At 36.9% G+C, this 20683-nt stretch overlaps 1 protein-coding gene across 1 annotated transcript in view; it reads right to left on the bottom strand.

Annotated features, from left to right (window-relative positions):
* ADGRV1 (adhesion G protein-coupled receptor V1) overlaps window positions 1–20683 on the bottom strand; it is a 266979-nt gene that overhangs the window by 74694 nt on the left and 171602 nt on the right. Inside the window, exons 85-86 of the mRNA XM_083883524.1 lie at window positions 9247–9363; window positions 1721–1899 (exon numbers count right to left, since the gene is read on the bottom strand). Of these exons, the coding sequence (XP_083739650.1) occupies window positions 1721–1899; window positions 9247–9363 (296 nt within the window). The remainder of the gene's footprint in view (window positions 1–1720; window positions 1900–9246; window positions 9364–20683) is intronic.

Here is a 20683-nt window from a genome sequence, read left to right as displayed (position 1 = left end):
GATACTATTTATGAAAATTCTTGTGAATATCTCTTACAGTGTTCATATTGATTAAGATGGAATAAGCTGCACATTCACTAAGTTTGGGACGATTTCTAGCATTTTCCCACTGTAATAGTATGTTGGAAAAGTTTTATATATAATTTAGGCAATGGGTTGGACTGAGTGATTTTCCTCTACTTAATAATTTTATCAGAATGTAAGGGTTTTTTCCTTGTTTTTCAAAGAATGAGACATAGACATTGAAAGACAACAACTGGAAAACTGGTTCAGTACATAATGATACCATCAACCCACAGTTTGGCTGCAGTTGGAGAACCTGATTATTTTACACACATTCCATGTGTTTGCTATGCACAAGAAGCATTTTACCATAAAGAAAAAGACATGTTCTGTGAAGAAATATTGATGTGTATGGCATGGTATACAGCTATGGGGCATTCGGATATAATATGAACATCAGCAATGTTCTGTTGTTATGGACCTCAGTTATATTTCTGAGTTGAATTGATGTCTATGAATGTGGGACTAAACTTCAGCCAACACAGTCACAGAACTTGGGGTACCCAGTGTAACTCATTTACATCAAAATCAGGCATCCCTGCTTACCATGCACAGTACAGATTCACACACAGGTATATGTGAATAATATTTACAAGGCCACATGTGTCTGTATATACTTGCATATACTTAAACATTAATATGAAATTCAAGTATTTACTTCTCACAGGAATTCCTTTTGTGTGAAAAAATCCCACAACACTAAATTTTATTCTCTTATAATGGAAATTATGCACACTGTATCTTCCTTTTTTATTAAAGATGGATGAATATTCTGCTGTGGGTCTATCCTGAAAGCAACCTCATATGATGTCTTCATAAAAAGAATTTATACATTAATTTGTTTTAAAAAGAAGATGTGTGTTTAGTCTCTTCTGCACATGAAGCATGTAATTGTGATACAAAATCAATAAGTATATTACCCTCATATCCTAGAAGAGCTATCATCACAGATTAAGTTTGCCAGAGAAGAAGCCGGAGGGAAAAATAAAAGGTAGGAAACAGCAAAAATACTTGTGTGTATCTTCACTTAAATGCATCTGGTTCTATGAAGATATACTGTTTTAATAAAGACAGTTTTCTATGCTTATGTATGAATTTGAAAGGGTTGTGATAATTGTCAACAATACAGCAATTCTCAAATTTGGAGCAATTTGGAATATAATATATTCATTATTACAAGAGAAACAGTTCAGTAAAAGTATCTGACATGATAATGTAGTAACACTTCCTAGCAAAGAACATATTTAATAACATAAGAGATGGGGAGGTCAAGGCTTGATTTGGTGTTGAGGTTTGTTATCACAGAGATTAAATGGAAGAAAAATATGCACTTTTCCTCATTCTGCAGCAGAGGCCATCTCAGTCCTTTGGCCTGGAATTGCACGTTCTCAGAAGAAAACAAATAATTTAGTCACTAGGCTGACATGCTTGAGCCAGCTCTGCCAGAAGGAGAAACTGGAGCAAAGTCTAACTGCACAGAAAGTGCTGCACTGCATATGGGTGACACACTTGCCTCATCTCCACCAAATGAGGAGTCCCCTGTCCATTTCTTCACTTGACTGTGGACACATCCCCTTCTCTACATGGAAGAAAATGAGGTACAAATCAAAATAGAGAGTACAATGCCTAGTTCATGCTTTTTTAAGGAAACACTTACAGATCACCGTAGACAAGGCCATAAATCTGTGCTGTGCTGTGATGGTAGATTCCTCTCAGGATAATTAGAAGAAGGATAACAACAAAAGCTGGAAGCCCCCAGCTCAAAAGGAAGTAAAGCAGATAGCGCCTCTCCGTGTGTTCATCATTCATCACAAGGACATACCAGAAATTAACAGCCTGAAGAATAATGCACAAAAACAATCAGTAGACTTGCTAGTGATAAACTATGCCAAAAACCAAATCACTCTGAAAAACAGCATATTTCTGCCCTGGTACATGTGTATGTATAAACACTATTCAACAAAAACACTTTGTCCTCACTTTTTCCTTAAGTAATGAAAAGAAATTATAAAAGCAGTACGTTTATTTATATGCTTATTTTGAATTAGACTAACATAGAGGAAGAGACATCCTGTTTAGTAGAGAACACTATTTTTACAATGTAAAAATAGCTTTTTGGTGCATAAGTCACTTTTTTCTCTAGGTATTCATACATTCACATAGCAGACTGGCATATAGTATTTCTTTATCTGATGTGTATTTAATATTTTTTATGTTACTGTTCGGCTCTATGTATCCTGTAGGAAACACAATAAGCTCCTTCAGTGGTTCTGTGATCCTGTTCTGAGCTCAGCAGTACAACACAGACATGAAGCAAGAGCAGTAATGGTTCATAAAGATGATTGACAGATGGAAAACTTCTCCCATTAGGGGAGGCTGAGAGAACTGTGGCTATTCAGCCTGGAAAGAGGACGCTCAAGGGGATCACATCCTATGTATAAACATCTGATAGGAGGCGGAAGAGGAGGAAGGAGACAGACTCTCCTCAGTGATGCCCAGTGGTGGGCCAAGAGGCAACAGGTCCAAATTAACATACAAGAAGCTCCATCTGCATACAAGAAAAAACTTTCTTACTGTGGGGGATGTCAAACACTGGGCCAAGATGCCCAGAGAGGTTGTGGAGTGTGTGTCCTTAGATAATCAAAACCAAACTGACCATGGTCCTGGGCAACTCACCCTAGCTGTTTGAAGTAGGGTGTTGAACAGTCTCAAAGTACCTCTAAAACTTCAATGTGTAATATATTGTGTAATATATGCATAAGAGAAAAAATGGCAAATAAATGAATGTAAATTCACAGGCATCTCTAAAAACAGTCTCTGTTTTGTTACGGTCAACTCATCATCAAACACATAATTTGGTTTAAAACCATATACGAATCAAAATAGTGGAATAGCTGAAACCCCTTGAAAAAACTGGTAGTGTGAGTAAGGAAACCCTTCTAATAAAACAGAATACTTAGCGTATTGCTTGGATATTTGATTTTTTTTCCAGATGTTCACAGTAGAAATGTTGTGTGTGAGCATTTTTTAATGCACATCTACACACTACTGTCTAATAAACCCCTGAGCTATCCATAATAAAAATATTTTTTGAAAACTTTTTCTTCACTTTCTTCACTTTCTTCACTTTCTTCACTTCAAAAATGTTATACCACCTACAGGTCTTCATGCTATGTTATTAGTTCTGGCCTTTTATATGGGTGAATAAAGGGTTAATTGTTTTTTTCAGCATATAAGGTATCTAATTCAAGCTTGTGCCTTTAAGCATGTTCTGTCAGTAAACAAAGATAGGACGGGCACCTTCAGGCACTCATTAACCCTAACCCAAGCATAATCATCTCCCTCCATGGTCTACACAGGGGTTTCATAAAATAATGTTGATTTACATGCCTCATTTTCAACCATTTATTAAGTAAAAATTCATATACGGTGACAAGACAACGCAATGTGATTATTTTCTTGAAGAAAATTCTGCACATTTCCCTCAGCCAAGGGCTTGTCTACCCCTTTGTTCAAGAACACCTAATTTTCACATTCAAGTACTCAATTAGTTTTTTCTGGATTCCTTATGTAGGCATCATTAGCTAACAATCATTTCAGATTTTATTCTCTGATTTATATAGCATGAATATGCAATATTTTCTCTCAATGGTAATAAAGCACATTGCATGCTAACAGCTTGTTTTAAAAAGGTTAGCAAATGTTTTAAATGCTTTTTCAGAGAATGAGATTTCATAGCTATGACCAGAGTATATAATTATATTAATTATATTATAATTATTATGCCTTCTTTGGTTTTCATGTGGTGATTGGTGTTATATGAACAAAGGCAAAGTTTATTTTCCTTAAAAGATCACAGGTAAATACCACTAAATAGTTCCAACTATCCTGTGTAGGTTGAAAGAGTACAGAAAAACTAATAATTCCATTGCTGGGCATGCATAGGAAAAAATATTAAACAGATGAAAATGGTATTTGGACAAAAATCCACAGCTTGTGGAAAGATTTGGTTGTTCTGTTAGCTTTCATGTGGGATTGAACACTCATTCAAAATTCTGTTTGTCACTTTATGTCAATAAACACACTTCAATTACATGCCCTTGTAGTCCTGGCTAGGCTGTGCCTCACTGCAATAACTTCCAGACAGTAAAATCCATGAACTATATACACCATTACACTCAGGGACTGTTGGTTCTCCTGATTCTGACAACCTGGTGAACATTGTTCTCAGTCATCCAACTGAAATTGCTTTCTATGAAATCATAGCTCATGTCCTTGCTCTGTGTTTGGTTAGTCATATTTAGATATCTCACCTCATTCATCACAATATAACACTCAACACCACAGTTGCTGTAAAGGTGTAAGTGAGGTTGGATTATCCACATTTTCTGCACAGTCATATTTGTATTTTGATAATTACTAGTTCTTATCTTCAACATCTTTTGATGCTTCAAAATATAATCAATTAAAAAAAAAAAAAGAAGAGCAAATTTTAGCCTGTTGCCATGCTGCAACAATTACCAGTTCAACAGAAGAAAAAAATGTACAGTCCATTTTCCAGCTTCTCAGGTGGAAGAGCAAATGTTGTGATTGTTCTGATACAGAATGCAAAATAATTGTTTACTCACATAACACTCTAATGAGACAAAGTGAACTTCAGTGAAGGATTTTTCTTTTAAAATTAGGCAATTAATGGAAATTACATTCCCAAACTTGGAACATGTTTTTGTTTGGTTGGTTTTGTTTTTGTTTTTGTTTTTTTTTAAATTATTCATTCATTTATCTTTAGTGATAATTACAAAATTTCAGATTTTTTTTGTGTTGGAAGGGGCCATCTTGTCCCACCAGGGGACATTTTCCATGGGACCAGTGTCCCATGAACAGACACAGGGTTAATTTTTGCAGTAACCATGGCTGGGACCCAGAGGTTATCCTACATCACCTCCCATCATCGCTAGGGGATGGGGGAAGGAACTCTTCTGGGGAGAAGGATTTTGTTCTGGGTCACTGTAGTGTGGTCAAGGGAGCAATTGGGTGGTGGTGTTTCTGTGTGTGTCTTTCACTTTTTTCTTGAACCCTCTGTCTGTGTTGTTGCTGTACTGTTAGTTTCCTTATCTCATTGCTGTTTCCAGCACATTGCACGTATCTCAGCCCATGATCTTTGCCTTCTGAACATCCAATTCTCCCCCACCCCAGGCAGGGCAGAGGGAGAGGGAGGCTTGGAGCAAGAGAGCAGTGCATGGATTCACTGGGAGCACTAAATTGGAAAATACCATTCCTAAATGAGGATGACTAAGTTGCTCAAAGTCTCATCTCCAAACTGCTCTTAAACATTTCCAAGGATGAAGTAGCCACAAATTCTCTGGGCAACCCGTTATAGTGCCCCACCACATGTGATAATCTACAGACAGCTAGAAAACAACAGGTGTAAAACACTTTAAATATTTTCCAATTCAGCAGGAAAACTTCTATTTTCTTCTTTCTTCTTTTTACAAATAGCTGGAGGGATCATTTTATAATAATTGTATGCTTCAATATAATTCCTTTTCTGAAGCTGTTAAGCAGTCCACAAATTATTCTTAAAATAAAAAAGCATCAAACTTTAAAATCAGTGAACATTTTACAAGTCTCACACAAATTTATAGAAATTTACAGAAAATTTAAAGTGCCATAAAATCGATGTAGGAGAAAGATTCAGGTATGGGTGATACCAAGTTCATGACTTTCATTCTGGCTTGCTTGAATTGACACTTCCATTGCTGATTTAATCCACTCTAGCAGTAGCTCAAGAAAGCACAAAAATTGATATTTTTCCATAATTTTACTCTGTGTCAGAACTGGCAATTGAAAACTACAGTTTGTTTTTTTTTTTTTACCTGAATAGAAAGCATTTAATTTTCTTCTGTAATGTACTTTTTGTGACACATTAGAAAATACTAAGAGAAGAAATTTTTTCCTTGTCATGTTGAAAGACACTCTTAGTGTGTGCTCCTAAGATAAATGCATTTGAAAATACAGGTTTATGCTGTTCAGTTGTACAAAGGGACACTTGTCAGGATGAAGACCTCTAGATGTCAGACATTATTATAAGGCAAATATTTCAAGCCCATAGAGAGCCATTTTCACCTTGCTTACTCCTTTTCTTCTGCAGTTAAGAAAGCAGCATCCTTTAAAAAATTGGGTAATGCTATGAACTGTCTGTGACTTACAAATTCTCCCTATAAAAAGAAAGAAACAAGACCATACAACAAAAAAAGGATAGGAACAAACAGACAAGCAAGGATAATTCGATGTATTCTTTGTCCTGATGCTGAAAATGGATGAGGTGACTTCTGAGATCCTTTTCATTCTTACATTTCAGTCAATATATGAGTAGTAGCTACATTTATAGCAGAAATATAGACATTAAATATGTTTATAAATACAGGCTTAAAAGAGAAGAAAAATTAAAACATGAAGCTATAGACAAATTGTTTTGTAAAGAGCATTGATGTAAGACAAAATGCTAAGCATGATTACTATACCTAGCACTATGCAGCAGATGGAAAGATTATTTAAAAAAAAAAAAAAAAAAAAAAAAAAAAAAAAAAAAAAAGTAAGGAAGTTATCCTAGAGTCTAGAAAGTGAAGATCCTTCACCTAGACCCCAGAAATGAATCTGTATATGTCCAACTGTACTGTTAAATCTGTGTTTTCTTACAGAGTTTTGTTGCCTGGAAATGTTGCTCTACCACGTTTTGATCACTTAAAATTGCCTAAACTTTATGAATGTTTCAGTTTCACATACTGCTTGCACTTGATGATCACATCCACCCATTTCTGTATCCCAAGATCCAAAGCAGTCACTTGCAGATTTGTATGACATAAGTCAATGATCAAACATATGCACTATGCTATGCAGCCTTCACAGAGGACACAGAATCTCTTCCTGTATTTTAGCTCTTTTCCAGATATAAGTATTTCAGTCCCATTTAAATATAAATACGTTATTAATTCTGTTTTTCAAATCATGTCGTGTATAAAGTATACTACATTGAGAAATACAATCATTAATTTCCCACACTTTAAAGTTCAAATAGTAGTAGCACTCAGACTTCCCAAATCAGTCTGGTTTCCCCCTGGATCCACAAGCTTTCCTAGAGGTGTCATGGGAACCAGTTCAAGCACACAGGTGTCCCCAGCACTCCTTCCTGTGCCCTGATATAGCTTACTCACTCCATAATGAGATATATAAGCTCAAGACCTATTCCCAGCCAAGAGGAGCAAACTCGAAGTGAGGACTAGGTTTATCTATATGTGAGATTATTTCTTTCCTTTGGGTCTTTCCAAGTTCAGGAATTATTCTCAGCTGAAGACCTGCACCTACGAAAAGAACAACCATCTTCATTCTGAGTTTTACTCCTGGTAGCTCATCACTCAGCAGGCTGATGGATTCCCTCTTAAGCACTTTTGTCCTGTCAGATTTCCATGAAGAGTCCTCATGTTTAACACAAGCTTGAGACTCCAATGCAAAGTATTATGCAAGTTCTTAGGATTTGACCAAAGTCTGCTTAAAAAAATAACTCTGGATTTCAACTACAGACCAATTGCTAACAGTAAAATGACCAACTGCTAACAGTCATACAAATGACATAAAAATGACCAACTGCTAACAGTCATACAATTTCTTTTGCCATTGTAAGTAATTTTTGCAACTCAATGCAATGTAAAACATATAGAATGGGATGCTGAAATACTATGAAACACTGAGTTGCCAAAGCTTGAGACTTCCCAGAAAAAAAAGAAACATTAAAATGCTACTTTGTCCAAATTAGCAAATGGTGTAGAGCTCTGAAGTGATTTTGGAATAAAATGAGTGAGCAACTGTGAAGAATGTAATTTACAGTTTACAAAACAATTTAGAGTAGTTAACCTACAAGAACATCATTTGCCAAGCAAACAAATTTCTGTATTGAGGCCATTTAAAGGTAGCTCACTAAGGCTAATGAGCACAGCTGAGCTGTCGGAGAGGCCACTAGGGTTCTCAACGAATATGAGCTTGACATATCCCAGGAAAATGCCACATGTCACACAAATATTACTGGGAGAGAAAGCTGCATTTAGATCCAGCCTAATCTGTAATTCCTGGTTTGGTCTGACAGCCTGCATATTGGAGGATTTGTATGGTAAGATATGGAGCTGCATATATGAAGCTGTATGCTCTAATAAATGTGTTGGGGACAAATCCTCTTAAAATATCACACAAATAAATCACTTAACTCACATACTGGTGCTAAATATACATTTCTAGATGAGGCCATAATAATGTATTTTTTCAAATAACCCCACAGCTTGTTATTTTGATTAACTTACAACTGGTAATTTTCTGTAACTAATTTGGTTGTTCATGGTGTTCCGTATTAGCTCAATTGTTTTTTCCACCATTTACTGTTCTAGCTATATCAAATGAGCAACAGAGCTGTGAGTAGTCTGGAGTACTAGTCTGATGAGGAATGGCTGAGGGAGCTGGGGGTGCTCTGCCTGGAGAAAAGGATGGGGGGGACATGGTTTAACTGTGGACTTGGCAGTACCGAGTTAACTGTTGGACTCGATGATCCTAGAGGGCTTCTCCAACCTAAATGATTCTATGATACTATAAAAATTCTGGTAATAATTATGAATACATATATTCTGTATTTTAATGCAAATATGTGAATGTATGTTTGTCATCTTACACAAGTTTAATGACTAAACTGCCACTGACTCAACAAATTACAGTGTAGCTTACATTTACACTTCACCTCTAAGAGACTGCTTCAAAAGACCAAATAAGAGCTGTTCAGAAAAATTATTACCAGTAAGAAAATTAATTCTGAGAATTGTAAGACATTATTCTGGAACAATTCTTGCTTGCTCTGAGGAAGAAGTGAAAAGAGGACATTCTTACATAGTTGCAATGGAAATGAGTGGAAAAGTCTTTATAGCGTTTGTGTGTCTACCCTTGGAGTTGTGTCACTCTAGGTTTAATAAAAGGCATCTAAAATTTTTGCCTTCTAGTAGCACTGAATTTCAGTGCTCTATATCTCTCTCTATACATAAATACACAGATATGTATATATATGCAGAAAAATATAATAGAAATACAGTTTATCAGTTACTTTTACAGGTGTTTTGGGGAAGTGATAACAAGGACTAAGATACCAACCTGAATAAGCATCCAGCTGAACTGACAGAGGTAAAGGTAATGGGTAACAGATGCAAGGGCAAAGCAGCTTTCCTCTGAGATATGCTGGCTCATGTAAGCAGAGGCCAGAAACGAAACCTGCCAGGAAAAAAGATGAATACATGTATATTGGAATTAAACAAAATTAATTTAATATTAACAATAAGGGAAAAAATCAGTTTGGCAATAAAATATATGCTAAATTACTATTTCAGACTCAGGAAAGATATCTTTGACATTTAATATTCACCCAAAAGAAATTATGCTTAAACACTGTCAACCCCTAAAGAGCTTTACACTTTTTGCAGACCATCTCATATCTCTTTGATGACAGATGTTAGTTGTTTAGCATGACCTGAGATTAGCTCAGCTGGTTAGAACATAGTGCTAATAATGCCAAGGTTGTGGGTTCAATCTCTATATTCACTTAAGAGTTTGACTCAATGATCCTTGTGAGCCCCTTACAACCCAGAATATTCTGTAATAAACTAAGTTTTTAGTAGCAGTTTTAATTTCACTTAAATTGAGTTGTATTATTCAGATTTAGTATGTTGCTTGCCTTGCTTTCCTTGCTTAGCAGTTGGATTTGCTGAAGCCTAAGTTGACGGCTTACACCTAGATATATTTTTGGCTGGAATGGGAAAGGATATTGATATTATACTGATGTTCGTGTTATTGCTAGGTAATGTTTATATTAAGTCTTAGGCTTTTTAATGCTTGGGTCAAGCTTGAAGAATGAGTAAGCACATCTGAGTAGGAGGGTATGTACAGGCAAGGAGTCAGAAAGGCAACCATGGGCCATCTGGAGCTGCCCTCTGTAAAGGGACCCTGGTCCCAGCAGTGACAGTCTCGAGTGATGCATGTGTAACTCCTTGAGTGATGTGAGAATGTTCAAGCAGTGGCCTCTGCTTTAACACATTGCACCTTTATATGATGATACTACAGAGAGACTTCATATTTATTGTTCAAAATTGTTCCCATGCAACGTTAGACACGGGTTTTGTAATTGGGCGTGGAGATTTTCCTGTATAAAACTAAAAGAGATGTTATCTTCTGATTTGAGTAAATCCAGATATTTTATCGAGTAAACAAATTAACTCAAGAGGCATTTACTGTGTTCAGGCTGCCAGACATGTAGGAATATAATGCCTCAGCCCCTAAGATAGCAGTACTGGACAAAAGGGAGGAAGCAACTATTCCTTTGTCTAATAACCATACCAGGATTTTGCATTCACAAGGCAGTTACAGTTTGGGGTTTTTCCACAGATATACAGAATGTCAAAGGCATTATATATTGGCTGGATAAGTAGCCAATGCATTTTCTAAGGAATAAAGGTATTCCAACTCTGACTGCAATGAATGTAGCTAGACAACTTCAACATAGTATTTTAAGTTAAAACACAACTCAGAAACCTTAAGCCCCTTCTGTAAATTTCTTTACAGAAGAAATGGCTCTACAAGCAAAATTCGTAAAAGACTTAGAGTGTTCACATAAAGAAAGGTTCTATTCATCTGATGGGTGGTTATTCTTTTCTTTCCTTGACAAAAATACATTTTTGACGAACAGCCCATTGACTTGTTAGTAACAGAAATTAACTGGCTGTGGAGACTGATTTTATCTACATAAAAACAGGAGATGGGATAGGTAAGAAAGTGAATTAAGTGATTTGGGATAAATGTGGACACCGTATTTTCAACAAAATACTCATATAGTACTGGGTAACACTTACACAGTCTCTATAGAAGTACCCTTATAAAGACAGGATAATGTTACCTCACCACGAAATGGAAGAACGATAATGAGCAACTGGGCAACAAGTGGACTAAAAACAATTATGAAATGCATTTCAATATCTAAAGGAAAAAAACACACTTTAAGTATTTTATGTGGTATTTATCAGCTTCTGCTGGGAACTGGCATCTAATCATGGCCATATAACCATTCAGTTACTAAGAGGTTAACACATAGCTTAATATAGACTGGTCTTTGCCAAATTCTGACACTGATGAAAGAAATCCCATCATCTGGAATGGGTTAAACACAACTGAAATATGTCTGCAATAGCTGCCATCCATGACGATTAAACAAGAAGTGTTTGTGGAAACAACTCCACAGCAGCAGCTCTCTCAAACACTACCAGTAGTCATTCCTCTAAAACTTGAGCAAATGCTTCTACTGACAACAAGCATCTGGGTGGAAAGGCTTTACCATCTTTTGTTCTCTGAAGCCTTGTGTATACATCAAGGACAGACTGCTAGGCTAGAGACAGAGACAAATAGGAGATGCAAACACAAAAGGAGACTGATGGAGTCCTGGAAATACAGTTTTAACCCCCTTTGGACTGAATGTTGGCTTGAAAGCATTTTGCATTTATAACGAAGCAATTATAATTCCTAACACTCTCCTTTGCTTCATGAAAAATAAGGTTTTGCAAAAAAGAGTATATCACTGTATCAACAGTTTTCCAATGAAAACAATGTAAAGAGTCCAAATATGCGCTTAAAAATGCCTATCTTTGATAGAAACTGACTTTTCTTAAAGGAACAAGAGTGTAATATGGCAGGAGTAATCCCTCTGCTAAGAATTCACTGTAATTAGCAGATCCTAGAGTACTTTAGGGAAAAAAAAAAAAAAAAGAAAAAAAGAAAAAAGTAAAATACAAAATTTTCATAGACTTGTTTCTTGCATCTTGGTCAGAAGATACAAATAAGAGTTGGTTTATAACATAAAAAACCCTGCAAACCAACAAATATGCCTTCCCAGTTACGTGTTCCTTAGAGTAATTGCCTCATGTCTTCTGGGCCTCACTTAGTTATTAACTGTAGGGTGCAACCTTTTGTAACAAGGAACTTTGTACTTTAATAACAAAAATATGTGTCATCTATTGGAACAAGTTGTTCCCTCTTGGTTCTTTAAAATATATGCTCATTATAATACCAATTGTCCAGAGCTCTTTTTACAGAGAACTTATGGTTTAAATAGCCCTTCTCAATCTTTGTGTACTGACATTTAGTTCTATGCTGCGATGATAACATAATGCTTTTTTCTCACACTTGTCAAAGTGATCAGCCTTGACCTAAAATGAATTAATTGATAATCCCTTAAATCACTAAAATAGCAGGCTGATACTTCTATTAATTTGACTGTAATGGTTCTATACCACAATGAAAATTATGGTGATAGCATATCTTTCAAAAGGTTCCCCTTGACAAAGTGAAACAAGAAAAAAGTTTAAAAACCAAATAAATACACTTCTGTAAAACAGCAAGAAAGTTCTTTGACAGGGTCCCCATCTGACAGCCATTTACTCATTTAAACAAAGGACACTGCAATCCTTTTAAAGCTTTAAGAGAATTATCTAACAATTACTTCAAGGAAATTATTACCAGGATATTCCATCTAAGTCATCAACACCAAACTATAAATGAATAACATAAGATGATTTAAAAAATTATATGTTCCAGTATGAAGAGTATTTTTGTACTGCTGTTTCCATGTAATAGGTTGTATCTGAACATTACTCCTTTACTAGCTGAAATCTGCTCGTAGTTTCCAGCTTTCACTTTTTCATGGTCAGTTTATATCTGTTTTTATTTCTGTTGTAAGTCTCTCAGGTTACACAGGATTTCCTCCTCTTTGGGGTTTGTACTATGATGAATTTACGGAAAGCAGAAGTTCTCTCCCCTAGGCTCCATTTCTCAGGGTTAATTGAGTCACTGCACAACACAGTACTCTGTAGAGATGCTGAAGCTGATCTAGGCACCAAAAGCAGTTTAGCTCCATGAATACAGCATCTGCCTAGGTCAATTTACCTTGTTTCTCACAGTAACCCTACATACTGAAATGTATGCTCACACATGTGAAAACTTGTCCTTGTGCAAAAAGTCTTTGCAGGTTAGGCACTAATTTCATTGTCCTTCTCTGTACTGGTGACACATTGATTCTATCCTCCATAAAAACACTTAGTCAGGATTGGATGGCGGAAAGCTGCAAAGGTTTCACAGGATACTCATGCAGCAGTTTTCTTATCTCCCTATATACCATACATAAACTTTTGATCACAGTCATAGATTTACAGAATTGTTTGGAAGGGACCTTAAATATCATCTAGTTCCAAAATGCCTGCTACGGGTAGAGACGCCGTCCATTACACCAGGTTGGTTTAAACTTCATCCAGCCTAGCCTTGAACACTTCCAGGAAGGGGGCAGCTACAGCTTTTCTGGGCAATCTGTGCCAGTTCCTCACCACCCTCACAGTAAGAGTATTTTCCTAATATCTAATCTAAACTTACTGTCAGTTTTACTCCTTTCCTCTTGCTCTGTCACTACATACTCTTGTAAACTGTTTCTCTTCATCTTTCTTGTAAGCTCCCTTCAGGTACTGGATGGCCACAATTAGGTCACCCCAAAGCCTTATCATAAGAGAGGACCTCTCTTATGGACCTCTCTTATGACAGGTCCATGCCCCTTCTGGTTGCATTTTCCCTGGGCATGTTATTTTTTGTCCCAAAACCCAGGGCTTTAGGACCTGTACAGTACTTCTCTTTCACTTTCTCATAGTAATCTTTTTCCCTTAGTCTGTATCTTCTCAGATCTGAGTTCCTGGACTAACCTCCCGCCATTATTATTTTACGAATTATGTGATGCATTATGTACTTTACTGTATTTATCTCATCAAAGAAAATTATCAGACTAGTTTGACATGATCTAAGTATAAGCACATGTGAGTTCTATTCTCTCCTTCATTATTCACTATTGACTTTCAACAGATTTTTTTTAAAACTCTTAGATGCTTCTGATATTATATTAATGGGACTCCAGGTAGCAATATTATTTTTTTTTACTATATATTACCCTTAATATATTATTTTCTAGTCACACACTGGCACTCAGAAGTGAAGGATGTTTAAAAAGCATTTGCTGTGAAACCTGACTACGATAAGTCTTATCAAAGTCAGGATTGAGAGATTTTCTGTTTCTATCCTGCATCTATCCTTTGAATATTCCTACTCTCTTGGTAGCCATAACCTTCACTCCATGCTACTAACTACATAGTCTTTACTTTATATCAGTGGTGACCTTTAACATCGCTATCTTCTCTGACGATGTGAAGATTGAACTTTTTTCTGTTTGGAGTCACAGCTAATATATTTACTTTTCCTTCCTCACTGCAAATTTTTACCAGAAATGTGACATTATTCTCAATTCATTTATATTAAAAAAACCCCACTCACTAACCAACCAACCAACCAAGGAACCAACCAACCTTAACAAAAATTCTACACAAGAAGACAATGCCATTGTCAACCAAACCAAATACACAAAGTTTATTCACTGACACCAACTATAGATGATGTGAGTAAATCAATGAGCTTTCTAGTGATTGCTGAATTTATTAAACTCTAAGTTCAGAATTAGCAGACTTTAACCTGGCCTCATAACAAAAATTTACAGAGAAAACAATGGTCTAAGTTGCCTTTTTAATATTGTACAAAAGAGAAAAAGGAAAGACCAGTAGATGGAAGAAATTCCATACCAATCAGGTTAAAGAAAAAAATCAAAAGAGAAGTAAGTTGTCTAAAAGCTGAAATAGGAATTATGTATGAAAAATAAATAAGAGCAGTAGTAATTCCAGTTTGTCACGGTTAGTGCTGAAATGCTATTATATGTTAGACTTTAAAATAAGAATGTGACACATTCCACAAGGAAACAAATCTAATCTTTACATTGCAACAAACGTGGAAATACTAAATATGTTCTTTGCTCCAGATTTTCTAGTTAAGACCAGCCTTCAAGGATGCTGTGTCCCAGAAACTAGGGGATAATGTTGGAGCAAGGAAGTCCTGAGCCGCTTCCCTTGGTGGAAGCGGCTCAGGACTGGGAATAATTCAGCACACAGGACAATGGCACCTGATGGATGCACACATGAGTGTTGAGTGACTTGTTTGTTGACATTGCAAGACCACTTGTGATAACCTTTCAACAATCAGGTGACTAGGAAGCGTCCAAAGACTGGAGGAAAGCGAAGGTCAAGAAGTGCAAGGAGGAGGATCTGGGTAACTACCAGTTGGTCAGCCTCACCTTCACCCTTGGGAATATGACGGAGCAGCTAATCCTGCAAACAATTTACCGGCACATTAAGGATGAGACAATCACCAGGAATAGCCAGTATGGTTTCAGTGAGGGAAAGTCATGCTTGACCAGCTTGATGAACTGTGATGAAGTCACTGGCCTGGTGGATAAAGAGAGACCAGCATATATTGTCTAGCTGGACTTTAGTAAAGCCTTTGACTCTTTCTCTGGTAGGTCATTCATAGATGAGCTGTTGAATTATGGGCTGGAAATGCAGACAGTGAAGTTGACTGAAAACTGGTTTGAACTTGTTTGGAAAGTACTGATCTTAAGTGGTTTATATGACAACACTTTAGAACCACTCAAAAAAGTGCAATGAAGCTGATGAATTTGAAGCACTGTGACTCAAGAAATAATATTCCTTAAAAAAAAAAAAAAAAAGAAAAAAAAAAGAAAACCAAAGAAAATATATAAACAAAGCTTTTTTCCTTGCATTTTGTGGCAAATCATATCACATAATATATTTCCATTAAAAGAATGAGCAACACCCAATGAGGAGGACCAGAAGGTTTGTCTGTTGAAAACCATAGGTAACTTATTAATCATGTTCCAGTCAACTCAAACCAATCTATCTTCATTTCTGTCCCAATTTTTCAGCCTGGCAATGCAGTGAATACTGAAAAAAAAAGTTTACAAAGAACTAAGTCTATCTGACTCAATATTAGCCATATAAGTTGTTAAACAGGAAGTAAACAAGTTGCAAACCAGAAAGGTTCAGCACGGATACTGGAAATGTTAAAACCCTGAGGCAGTAAGTAAAATAAAAGATAAAAATAAAATAATAAAGTAGTAAAACGTAATTTATCATTTCAAGAATTGAAAAATGTTTTCACAAGCAGAAAATAAATCTGAGAGAAATAATATTTCCCAATTGCAAGAAGTGATGAAGAGGCAGCATGTTGTGATGGGTCAAGAAAAAAGAACAAATCTTTCAATGCTTTAGGGGAGGAGCTGTGGAGAAGCCAACCCTAGCAAATATAAAAGCATCAAGCAGCTGAACAACAAGCATTTAGCCCTGGAAGAGGGCATAGGTTTAAGGTCTGACAATCTGCTCACAATTTTACTTTCCCATTTCAGCAGGAAGCACTCTGCCTCCTGCAGCTGAGAAAAAGATCCTTCCCATCTGAAAACACCCGCAGAGCAAGTGGTCAACTCTTTTAAAACACTTTGGAGTGTGCCTGTGAGGAACATGTCAGTATACTTCTGCCACATTTTTGCAATTTGTGTAAAATGCTATTTCACAGTATGAGCTCACAAAGTTTTGACCTCCTCTTCTTCTAGACAGAAATGTGTTCCTATGTGTCTTACTGAAGTGGATCCTAACAGTGGTCATCTGATTTCTTTTCACATTAAACAATTTTTTGTCTTCTATCAACTCTGGGGGTGCATTTTTGGTATTATCAGTTTGATGTTTTTTTCATAAGTTAATGTTGCATTCTAAGTTGGTTTGTTCCATGTACCCTCCTTGTTTTTCCCTACTTAGTTTTACCCTGTTTCAGTTACCTGACCATCATATGTTATATAACCCCCGGTCCTGTCCATCACTTGGGGGCCTCTCCCTGCGTCTGGAAGATTCTAGGAGAGGCGTTGAGTGATTGGACAGGATCCAGGCTGCCCCCTCCCACCTTTTACTATATGGTTGCTGTATTTGTCTATTATGTTATGAGCCACACCCCTGTTCTAGCCTATTGATACATGTCTGAACCCTCCCCTGTGTTCCACCCCTCTTTAAAGGTTGCCGCCCTGGGGTAAGTCTTGTCTCTCCTGAGGCAGACACCCCGAGGTGAGGAGCCTGTGCAGGAGCTCAAATAAACTCACTGCTGTTTAACCTCTTGAGAGTCCCCTCTTTCTTCCATTCTGCCATCGTCTCGCTCGTGTTTCTGACCAGGCAGTCCCACACAGCATTGCAGTGGTGCCAGGGCTGGCCGAGCTTTGCAGGACAGGCACTGCCGCAATCAACTTTATTAAATTGTCTGCATGGAGACTCTCTGCCTTACAGAGATGGTTTACATGCAGCTATATTAAAAAAAAAGAAGAGAAAACAAAGAGCCCAACCACATGTTATCTATGATTATACCAACCCCATCTCAACAGAGGAACAGTATCAACACCATAATTTAAAGTGCTGTTCTTTTTGTTGGACTTAATTGCAGTGAACAATAATGTAGGAAAATAAACACATTCCAACTCTCATGTCCTCACTGAACTGCTCTCTTATGCTTTGAATTTACTTTATATGGGTAAAAAAGGGGTTCCCCCCTCAATACAGAGACACTGCTTAATAATAGTGCATATGAATCACACTTCTTGTTGCTACTCTGTGGGACGGGACAGCACAGATGTGAGCCAAGTGTTCTGGTGTTTTGTGTTCTGATATTAAATGCCAGGACAAAAATACCAACCAAGGATGCACAAAAACCCTAGAGAGATTCATGGCCACCAGCAAATATTCTTAGTCAGTCTTTCTGCAAAATGTAACAATACAAAATACAGCATGTATCAGAGCACAGGGGAAAAGGTTATATAAGTTAGCAGATTCTAAAGTATCTTACTGGGTGAGAAGTTCAATAACTAGCTTTTTATTTCTTATTTATTCTGTATTAGTATCACAAAAATAGGCAGGTGAGGTTCCTTTGTGAATTTATGTGAACGCTTAATTACTTCACTTGTCATTAGGTGGTTTATTTGAGATGAGTGGTTTGTAACTGACACCACAAAACCCCCCATATATGCGGGTTAAGCTTTATTTTTGTCTTCAGTTAAGTCAGTGAACATACATATTAAAAAATAAGTACCTTATGAACAGCAGCACTATCGTGTTACTCAATAATTTGTGTGCATTTTGTATTTTAGAGATATTTCTAAGTTTACAATTTATTTGGTTAGATTGGCTTGTCTTAAAATGTCAGTTTACAGTGATAAAAAATAAACAAACAGCTAACGGAAAAAAAATACCTTGAAATGCTGAAATTATATTTACAACAGTGACCCATCATGCTTTTGTAAAAATGTTTACACTTTATTAAGCAGCAGCAGAACGGGCAACCATTTTCAGTAGTGTTTAGACATCAGTAACCATATGTTACTCATTCCTCTCCCCTAGGTGGGCAGGAAGGTAGTTGGTTTCATGCTGAGTTCAATCCCTGCCCTCTTTGATTCCCATTTTTAGGCTCAATGACATTTTTTTGCTTCTCTGAGCAAGGAGGTAGCAATCTGATGTTGTAGGATAGAGGTAGGAGGGTGTGAGGCACCATGATGCAGAGCACAGCAGCACACAGTTGGCTATGCAGTTGAAGTTAGCTGTTGGGGAAAGACTGGGGTAGCTCACACCCTCCTCAAAACAAACATGACACAAGCACCCAATTGCATGAGGTAGTCTAACACAGTTTGTCTTCTGCCTCAATCATACTGTGCCTTACAAAGAATATGTTCAGAAAAAATAAGGACTAACACAGTCTAACATCTTAGTCTAACATCTAACCCATTTAGTTTTACATGCAGATTCAGAAAAAATGTATCTGGCATAGTACTCTGTAAAGAGTTTTTGTTGTCACCTTCCTTTAGATCTGCAACAAAGATACATGTTGCTTTTGTTAATCATTACAGAACAAGAGCCAGACTTCCTGCCCTGCTGCAAGATTTGCAATAGCACAACAGTTTTGTTGTAATGGTACAAAGAGAAGCTTCTTTGTAAAAAATCTTTGTAAGACTATCAAAAATTCATCCACAGTCTTTTCCAGGTTCAAGTACTCACACAGAGCTCAGGGCTCTGCTCTGAATGTGCTGGTTTGGCAGGTCCAATACAAGCTCCTCTGATGGACTTTGATTTTCTACAGTAAGATCTGTGTCATACTGTTTTCTATCTAAAAGCTCAAATAAGACCCTGAGCAGATCTGCCAGGACATACTAATTTACTCTAGAGGTTTCTCAGGTTTGGATCTATATTCACTTACGGGATTTACCAGGAAAAGCTTTCAATAACATGGCTTCTCACTTCCTACATTTCTGGACAGAGTTTTTCTTAAAGTTCGGGTATAACATTCTGGCAACAAGTACACACAAATTTGATGACCATTTACGAACTCTAAAGTGAATTTAGGACTCTGTCCAGGTCCAATGAAATGTGATGTTGGCCAAGTAAAATTACTGCAAAGGAAACACATCCGAAAACCTCTGATCCTTCATCTAAATAGTTCAGAATGGTCAGCACTCCATGTCCTGTGGTCAATGCCCCAAACCTGTCAGTGTTTAAGAATCATTTGGACAACACCCTTAAAAAACCGCTTGAACTCATCCTTGAAGAGATCAGGCCATGGGACTTGACGATTATTGTAGGTCCCTTCCAATCAGAACTCTTCTAGTTTTTTGTAGTCAAAAAATAACTTGAAGATGAGAAATAAAAAATTACTCCACAGAACCCAGATGCTGGCTGCAGTAATGTGCAACACTCCACTTGGTTGCCTGCATATTTCCCCCTGTAGGAGTCACAGCACAGCATAGGGCCAACTCACCATAAACTGGGGTCAGGATGCAATCAGCATGCAGCCATGAATAATGTTTTAGACAGGACAGAAAAGGAATCTCAGGTTCCTCCACAAGGCTAGTCAGTTGTGAAGGATAAGCTGTGTAGTCACATGCTGGAGGAAAGGGATGCAATCTGCTCTAGTAGAGGATGTCTCTGCTCACAGCAGTGGGGTTGAAAATAAATAAACCTTAAGCTCCTTCTAACTCAAATTGTTCTATGATTCTGTAACTATTTATTTAGCTTCTTAAAAAAGAAATAATCAAAATGTAATTCCAGACAGCGTGTCTTCTGGTTTCATAATGCTTCAGTAGCAAACCTCTGCCTAAATATTACCCCTTCTATACAGCTCTGAAATCATCTTGAGAGGCTTTTCCTTTTCTTTTTCAGTTAAAATATAATAGGTTAAGCAAAAAATTCCTAATTTGAGGTAATCTGAGACATATTTAAAGAATCAGTGACTGCATACACAGATCAAAAAGCAGGTATACTATAAATGCAACCCCTAACAGAAGGCTACTGATAGTAAAGGATTATTATTCTCAGCATTACTTCTGTTGGTAGAGTGCATGCTGTCTACAGTCTCAAAATAAACCAAACCAAACCAAAAAAACCCCAGAGGTTTACATATTTAGAGAGATCTTTACAAGATTATGGGATCTGTATTCATCTATTGGTTGGAAGAGCTATTCTAACATTAAGTCTGGTATGAGAGGAAAGAATGTTTAAATTGAAGCAACTTGGGGTTTGCCAGAAGCCTTTAA

Source organism: Zosterops lateralis, assembly GCF_965231275.1.
Source record: "Zosterops lateralis genome assembly, chromosome: Z".
Lineage (NCBI taxonomy): Eukaryota > Metazoa > Chordata > Aves > Passeriformes > Zosteropidae > Zosterops > Zosterops lateralis.
The sequence above is the reverse complement of the archived record's forward strand: the minus strand, read 5'-3'. Positions and strand labels throughout refer to the sequence as shown.